Raw genomic sequence first — 8,958 nt, forward strand, 5'->3', positions numbered from 1 at the left:
TTTTGTAAAAAAAAATTCATTCTTTAGGGATTAAATTTCCTCCAAATATAATTCTAACCCAGATAATAACACAACTTACTACTCAGTAAAAATAACCCCTAAAATATAGAGGCTTTTCTTCTAATGTATTTTAAGGAATTTGAAAACGGACCGTTTAAAATCCCTTAAGTAGACTTTTAGAACAAACATGAGTACAATTTGCGAAAAATCTGCCCATATAATCAACGATGAAGTTGTCTAAAGAAAAAGGGACCTTTTTTTATGAAAAATATATAAAGTTGCTCATCTGTTTCAAAGCATGTATTGATAAAAGTTTTAAGTATATTGCAAAGCATAGAGTATTTTTGTAAGATCTAGCTAGCCACTGAACCTATTGGGTTCTCAATCTAGCAAAGCGTAACTCGCTCCATGGAAAGTTTTAGTCTTCTTAATTTAAAAATTAAATTATTAAAACCAATAAACTATTAGGTTGGTTTAAGTCTATTTTTCTGTCCCCGCTCTTTCATTGGCGTTTGAAAAGACATACACAAGATTTTTAAATATATTAAATTTAATAATGGTGCTACTGTTATGTCACATTAATGTGCAAAAATATCTTGGAAACCGTCACAAATTGCAAATAAGTTGGTGTGACATCATAAATTTAGATGTCTGACTGCCTTGGGATAAATATTCATAAAGTTGTACAAGTAAGCTGGAAAATAAGGGGATTTCAAGGCGATAATCATTTTAAACAAGGATGACAACATCCATAAAAGCAAAGCTCTGGAAGGGTAGGACAAGCGAACATTAACTCTTGTAAAGTGTCAGGATTGAATATACAAAATATTAATATATAAGTGTTGACAAAATTATACGTAAATTTGTTGCAAAACTTCTTAAATACAGAATTATGTTTAAGGACATACTGAATTTTTAGGACTTGATTATAGAGATGCTTCGCTCAAAATATTGTACCTTATTGTAATAGGAATCAGTAATCCAAAAATCAGATCAATCGTATGATTTTAAATAACATAAAATATTGTTGTTATAAAAGGAAATAAATCAACATGTTTAAAATGGACGTACGGACATTCTGGTAACGATTATAGAGTTGCTACGCTTTTTTTAATCGTACCTAACTACTACAGGAAGCATCATGCAAAGTTTGAAATCGATAGGACACTTCTAACATGCCTAAATTAACAAAAAAAGCTATCCATTACGGACTGACGGACGGACTGACCGACCCTAATTATAGAAAAGCTTCGCTTTTAAAAATTAAGGTTAGTAGGGTGTTGGACCCTCCACGTTGGACCTTTTTAGCTTTAAATGGAAAGCCATAAAAATTTCTAGGGACTTTTTTCACCGGCAATTTCTCTTGTGTGTTCGGAGATACCCTCACGGATATTATATTATAGTAGTAAAGGAATATAGTAAGATGAAAATTCTAAAAAAATTCTAAGCTTTTCTTTTACAAAAAATTATTTTTAAATTGTATATTTTCTAACCTTTTAGATTTACTAATGTAAAAGAACTTATCCCATCTCTTGCTTTATCTGTACAACAAAAACGTTCATTCAAACTATCTGAATATTGCAAGTAGAATATTAAAACAATCACATAAAATATGTTCTGTTCTGTAAAAATTCTAAATAAAAAAAAATAATATTATAATTGATCTTTCACATTTTCTTCCAATTCTTGAACATTTTTTCGAGTATTTAGAAAGATTTAACGGGTATGCACTTAAGGAAAGGTGGTGGTTTAATTCGACCCCCCCCTCACTTTTTTGAAAGGAGGAGGGCGTACTAAAATATCTCCAAAAATCTGTAACCTATGCAGAGAAGCTTTACCAAAAAAAGTATAATTTTATCAGTTCAGTGGTTAGTGAGGTTCTTCAGTATTTAAAGACATCCTGTTACTTTAATATAAGAATTAGGAATAGGTCAATAAGCATCTTTTAAACTTAGTTTTCATTGATAATGTCATCAAAATAAAAGCTCGAATTGATTTATATTATTTAATTGCTGTAAAAAATAATTATCGCATAATCATTTTTTTTTGGTAAAACTAATCTTTTTATTGCTTTATCATGCTTTTAAGAATCCTTTACAAAAATTGATATTGAAACTGGCAAACAAATAATAGACTAATACACATTATTAAAAGACAAATAAATCACTATGTAAAATATTGTATAATAGATAGAAAGAAAAGCATAGACAGACTTATTTACCAGAAATAAAGTATAGCCAACAAGCGAAATAAATCTAAAATAATATTGGGGGGGGGGGGGCAGATAAAAAGGTCTACAATTCTATGAAGTGTCCCCTCCCCCCCCAAGATAAAAATCACGTATAGGTTTCGTGCTTTTTACCCGAATTAATTTAGTTGTTGGTATTAGCTGCTTATTGAAATAGAAAGAAAATGACAAAAAGTCCGAAATATATCAACATGAAGATTTATTAATTTTTTGATATTATCAGAAAAAAACCATCATTAGAATGTCTGTACGTCCATTTTCAAATAATATCACATATTTATTTTGACAATAAATTCTGAAAATCCAATTTCCAAGAGAAAACTTTTAAAATTGGCGAATTAATCGCTAAAATTATATTTTACTGAATAAGGAAAATGCCATTTTTTTCCTTCCCTCCCTTAGAAAAAAGATAAAATCTTAAAAATAGTATTCTTCTACTCCTACATAATAAAATGTACCCATCCTTTTAACTGACCATAATGTCAGCCTCCCCTCTCTCAAACATTACAAGACCTTGTCCTCCCCCCCCCCAAATTTATATGTACACTTTAATTCCTGAAAGTTGCGACTCATCTTCCCCCAACCCCTTACCTGCTAACCCCCCTCCCCCATACTTTTAATTCCTTGTCCCTCTCATGTTTAGGAATCCCTTTTCGCGCATTTCTCTCACAGCAATACCGTATTATTTTTAAGCGCCATGCGCCTAACTAAGCGCCGGACACAAGTGTCCGACTTCAGGGCCCCCCAAAAAATTGCTTCGCGGGAAATCCCCCAAATTGCCTTGCAAAAAGGAACGTGGGTGTTGGAGATGGCGCAAAAAAGGGATGGGAGAGGAAGGTATATATAAATGTAGTGGGCAGTTGGGAGACTCAGTGTCTGTCCAGGAGCCGAGCTGTACACAACTGTCCGTGTACTGAGCGGTTTTCCTATCCACCCCTCCATCTCTCCAATCCTAAATCCTTTCCTTAAACACTATGAAAGTGTTTAATCCAACCACGGTAAGTTTTACAAGATGTCCAGCTGCGATACTGACCAAAGTGTTGAGTAGCTGCGCTACTAATCAAAGTGATAATTGATGTTATTGAAAACAACCATGTCCAGTATGAAATAGTGATTTATTTATGAAACTTTTCAGAGAATTTAAATATTTATCAATAAATATTTAATAAAACCAAAATCAAATTAAAAACCATTTTATCATTTACATTTAATGTCCAAAACTTTTTTTTGTGAACAAAAATTAGTTGCAAAAGTTTTAAATTTTCTAACAATATCAATAGTACAAAACATAAATGTTTATGATTTACTTACATTTCTTCTAATTCAAACATGTAGTTTAAATGGATTTTTTTTTATATTTTCCTCTTTTTATTGATAAATTTTCAATTGAAGGCGATATAAATTTAAGCAAACTTAGTTTTTAAGGCAATTAACGTTCATGATAGACATACCAATAGATTTCTATGTACAACTCTTTTTATGCATTTTGGCGGATTTCCTCAAAGTTCCTTTGAGCACTTATTTTTGAAATGAATAAAATAATGGGAGGGAGATAAATGTTTGCTATTTTTTTTTTTATATATAATTTATTTCGAGTTAAACATGAAACAAACTATGAATTTATGTATTTTTAAATGTTTATAATAGATAAATTACGAATTAAGGAATATATTTGTATGTTACTTTAGGGAAGGTTTAGTTAAGGTTATACTGGGTAGCCCCGCCGGGTTAGGGCACCAACTTTCCACCCCCAATTACATGATATTTATTTTAATAAAAGGGGGAGGTTTTTTAGTGCTTATCTGACACTTTGAGGAAAAGCACAAGCATTTTTTTAATGTGCGAGATAATTGCATAAAAAAACTACTAATTTATTGCATACAAAGGTTTCGAATGCCAAATTTTTAAATGGTCATTTGACCCACCATTCCCCCCCCCCCCTACACACACCAGGAAGCATTTTTAGATCTGTCCATGATTTAGCAAAGTTCTCAATTCAATAGGAAAAAGAATAAAAGTTAACAAGAATAAAAGTATCCAAAATTACATAAATATTTATATTTAGTACTTTTTTCTATGAATTTATTATCCCAAGCTATCGCTCGATCATTTAATACCTTGGGATTTATATATCCATTTATGCCAAATTTTGTTAGCTTAAATAACCCATTCTACTTTTAAAAACAAAATTTACTTCTATAGTTTTTGCCAAAATTATACTGAATGAGACAGTTGGACGGACTGATAGTTTAGCTATGCTCCTAAAAGTGCAACTCTGATAATTTTAATTTGGAGTGACTATTCGCAATTTTTTCGCCACCATTGGTTTGCAGTGCAGTGCAAAAAATTCAATGGCAAATTTAAAATTAAATGACTTTGATTTACTATTGAGTTCGGTTTTAGGGGACGTAGCTACTCTTAAACTTTATTATATATATAAAAAATTACATTGCTTAGCTTAAAGTTTATTTAGCTATATATTCTATTTTGTTTTCTGACTGAAAATAGACATAACATTTTCATGTTGCGCTACATATTGAAATTATCATCCCTGTTTGACTTGACAAGGGTGATTGTCCATTTTATTTATAATTTACAGTTTAAGAAGTTTACAGTATTGACATGCTTTGATTAAAGCATCTCTCTCTCTCTCTCTTCAATTAACTTTTTAACTTGGATGATATGAATTTTTTAAACAATAAAATGTTTTGATGTTAAAGTATGTTGATAAACGTTTTTTGTGGATTGAAATGAAATTGAAATTATTCTTGTTTTAATGACATGTAATGACTGAACCCAGGGAGGGAGTGGACATTGGGCTGTTTCTGTGTTTAGTTTATACTATTATACTAGTTCCAAAAGTTTTATAATAACGTGTCAATATTCGTTAGCTTAATAACTTTGGGGATTTTCAATGAACTTTGATTGGTTGATTCATAAAGTTGAGTGGACAAATGTTTCGACCACTAATTGTAATCTACGGACGGGGTAAATTTGTCTATCTTCATTGGGGATGCACATCAATTTATCTGCCATTGTCTTATCCCTTTAGAAACCTGGGTTGAATGTGTAATCATTATTTTTTATTTTAGTTTATCCTGGCTGGAGCTTGTCTGCTGGCCGCAGTCCACGCCGCCCCCTTTCCTGACACAGAATACGCCCAGCTCCTGAAACACGTCATCTCCAAGCGTGATGCCCAGCTTGGCCAGTACGGCCAGCGTGCTCCTGCCCGTGCCCCGGCCGCGTCGGCCAGCTCCGGCTACGGAGGTGCCCAGGCCGAGGCTTGCACCACAGTCTACGAGAACGAGTGCACAACTGTGAATGAGCAGCAGTGCTCCACCGTCAACGAGCAGCAGTGCCGCACCGTCCAGAGGCAACAGTGCATCACTGTGCAAGAACAGCAGTGCTCCACCGTCAACGAGCAGCAGTGCTCCACCGTCAATGAGAACCAATGCAACACTGTCCAGGAGCAACAATGCAACACTGTACAAGAGCAGGAGTGCAACACTGTGACCGACACCGTGAACGAGCAGCAGTGTAACACAGTGCAGGAGCAGCAGTGCCGCCAGGTGCAGAGACAACAGTGCACAACTGTCCAGGAGGAGAAGTGTGAGACCACATACGAGACTGTGAATGAGCCCCAGTGCACAACTGTCCAGGAACAGCAGTGCAACACTGTTCAGGAACAACAATGTAACACCGTCAATGAGCAGGTAAAATTTACATTAATCTTAAAATTACAATCTTTTAACACTTCATAATTTTGAAGAATTTTCAATAATATTATAAGAGTAAGAAATATATATGACTCATAATAAATATAAACAGAACAGAGAAGAAAAAGATTTAATTGTATATTGAAAGAATTTAAAAATTTTCTTTAAAAGTAGTGTAAATAAGAAATGTTTAAGAATGATTCAAATATAATATAGCTGATTTAACCTATTTTTCCCCTAGGTTTGCAACACTGTGAATGAGCAACAGTGCCAGACAGTTACAGACACCGTCAACGAACAGCAATGCAGCACCGTCAACGAGCAACAGTGCCAGACCGTCCAGGAACAGCAATGCTCAACAGTCAACGAGCAACAGTGCAGCACTGTGCAGGAGCAGGTGTGCAACACTGTTAACGAGGAAGTGTGCAACACAGTCAACGAGCAACAATGCAACACAGTCCAGGAGCAGAAGTGTGAGACCCAGTACATGACCAAGTATGAGGAGCAATGTTCCACTGTCAACGAACAAGAATGCAACACTGTGAACGAGCAGGTGTGTAACACTGTGAACGAGGAGGTCTGCAACACTGTCAACGAACAAGAATGTAACACTGTCAATGAGCAGGTTTGCAACACAGTTTATGACACTGTCAATGAGCAGCAATGCAGCACTGTCCAGGAACAACAATGCTCCACTGTCCAGGAACAGCAATGTACCACCGTCCAGGAGCAGCAGTGCAGCTCTGTCAACGAGCAGGTCTGTGAAACTGTCAATGAGCAGCAGTGCAACACTGTTAACGAGCAGGTCTGTGAGACTGTCTATGATGAAGTGTGCGACAGTGCTCAACCCAGTTATGGTGGTAACGGTGGAGGATTCGGTGGTTCTCCCAGAGGTGCTGGTTCTGGTGGCCAAGGTGCTTTGTCTGGATATGGAGCTGCCTCTGCCCCTGCCTGCAGACAGGTGGCCAGACAGGAATGCCGCAACGTGCCCAGGCAACAATGTAACAACGTTCCCAGACAGCAATGCAGAAATGTACCCAGACAACAGTGCCAGAACGTTCCCAGAGAACAATGCCAGAACGTGCCAAGACAGGAGTGCAGAAATGTTCCCAAGCAACAGTGCCAGAGTGTCCCAAGACAGGTTCCCAGACAGGAGTGCACCAATGTTCCCAGGCAAGAATGCAGAAATGTGCCCAGACAACAGTGCCAGAACGTCCCCAGACAGGCTTGCCAGAACGTACCCAGACAGGAATGCAGAAACGTTCCCAGACAACAGTGTGAGCAGGTGCCCAGACGTGTTGAGGAGCAGGTTTGCAACAACATCCCCAGACAGGTGTGCCAGAATGTTCCCAGACAAGAATGTAGGCAGGTTCCAAGACAACAGTGCAATAACGTTCCCAGACAGGAGTGCCGCAGCGTGCCCAGGCAGCAGTGCCAGAACGTTCCCAGACAAGAATGCCAGACTGTCCCCAGACAACAGTGCACCAATGTTCCCAGACAGGTACAGAGAGAAGAGTGCCAGACTGTTCCCAGGCAACAATGTAACAATGTTCCCAGACAGGAGTGCAGAAATGTTCCCAGACAAGAATGCAGAAATGTTCCAAGGCAGCAGTGCCAGAACGTTGCCAGACAAGTGCCCAGACAACAATGCAGAAATGTTCCCCGCCAACAGTGCCAGAATGTCCCCGACCAGGAATGCACCACTGTCCCAAGACAGCAATGCCAGAACGTTCCCAGACAGGTCCAAAGGCAAGAATGCAGGAATGTCCCCAGACAAGAATGCAGAAACGTTCCCAGACAGGAGTGTCGCCAGGTACCCAGACAACAGTGCCAGAACGTGCCCAGGGAGCAGTGCCGCAACGTGCCCAGGCAACAGTGCCAGAACGTGCCCGACCAGGAGTGCACCAACGTTCCCCGCCAACAGTGCCAGAACGTGCCCCGCCAACAGTGTCGCCAGGTGCCCAGACAACAGTGCTCCGCTTCCCAGCCTACCTATGGCGGTTAAGCCGGAAATCATCCATCCTCGCGTGGTTGTTGAAAAACCTGATCACCTCTCACTATTATACCCTCACTTTATTCATTCTTCCTCTCTCCCTTCCGACCTTATTATGATCCTTATTTTTTTTAATTCACTAGTTTTGGAGTACACCCCCCGACCCTCAAACCTTTCCTTTTGCATGATTTAGCCATGCAAAGTTATACAAATTTAAAAAGCTTTACCCTTGCATAGATATTTTAAAGAATATTTATGTTAATCATTTAGTAACTAGTCAGGTTATTTGATTAATTCAAATGCCTTTATTTATAGAAATTATTTTATTGAAAATAGGCGATGAATAAATGTTTCAATAGAATGAATTTATTGTTTGTCAGATGCAACACTGCTCTATTATTTGCTGTCATAGGTTTGTCTGTTTGTACATGTAGGGGCTGTGACGTTGGAAAGGAATATAGTTCTTTTAAAATATGATTAAATTATTATGATACTTTCCTAAAATTTCTCATTCCTTTACTGATAACTTTTACAGCATGCCTTTGTTGATAAACCACAATTAAATTTTTGATCAATAATGATTTTTTGGCCTGTGGAAAAGATTTATTCAATTATCTGATTCAAGACATAATTTCCTATCATTTAAGTGTCATAAGAAAATCAATTTTTATCTGTAAGTATACTAAACATATAATTTAACTTTCTTACAAATTGGTTTCATCAAATTATACATATTTATCTATCTGTACGTCTAAAGGGAAAGAGAAAGAAAATATCAAAGATAAAATAACTTTTTTTTTTGGGGGGGGGGGGGAGATTGTATTATAGTTTTAGAACAACAACTTAAAATGGTTTTTTTCTCCATTTAAGTTAGCTCTCTTCAAATAAAACTAAAATAATTAATTTGCAGATTTTATGATGTAATGACGTCAATACTTTTTAGAATTAGAAATCTTAAAATATATTTTAGAAGATAAATTGCTTTTGAGATTGTTTTTATT

General features: G+C 36.7%; 1 protein-coding gene across 1 annotated transcript; it reads left to right on the forward strand.

The window, feature by feature from the left end:
• The first annotated feature begins 3,108 nt into the window (after nucleotides 1-3,108).
• On the forward strand, nucleotides 3,109-8,322 carry LOC145330014 (uncharacterized). Its single transcript, XM_080174547.1, has 3 exons — nucleotides 3,109-3,246; nucleotides 5,341-5,961; nucleotides 6,206-8,322. Exons 1-3 carry the CDS (start codon nucleotides 3,223-3,225, stop codon nucleotides 7,967-7,969), a joined length of 2,409 nt encoding a protein of 802 aa, XP_080030673.1. The 5' UTR covers nucleotides 3,109-3,222; the 3' UTR covers nucleotides 7,970-8,322.
• The last annotated feature ends 636 nt before the right edge of the window (nucleotides 8,323-8,958 follow it).

Source organism: Acartia tonsa, chromosome 10 (genome assembly GCF_053477335.1).
Source record: "Acartia tonsa isolate MP-2025a chromosome 10, ASM5347733v1, whole genome shotgun sequence".
NCBI lineage: Eukaryota > Metazoa > Arthropoda > Copepoda > Calanoida > Acartiidae > Acartia > Acartia tonsa.

Excerpts from the sequence above, each read along its gene's own strand:
- LOC145330014 (XM_080174547.1), top strand. The coding sequence starts at position 3,223 with ATGAAAGTGTTTAATCCAACCACG. Across the intron at positions 3,247-5,340 it reads AAGTGTTTAATCCAACCACG|TTTATCCTGGCTGGAGCTTG; the intron begins GTAAGTTTTACA and ends TTTTTATTTTAG. Across the intron at positions 5,962-6,205 it reads GTAACACCGTCAATGAGCAG|GTTTGCAACACTGTGAATGA; the intron begins GTAAAATTTACA and ends TTTTTCCCCTAG.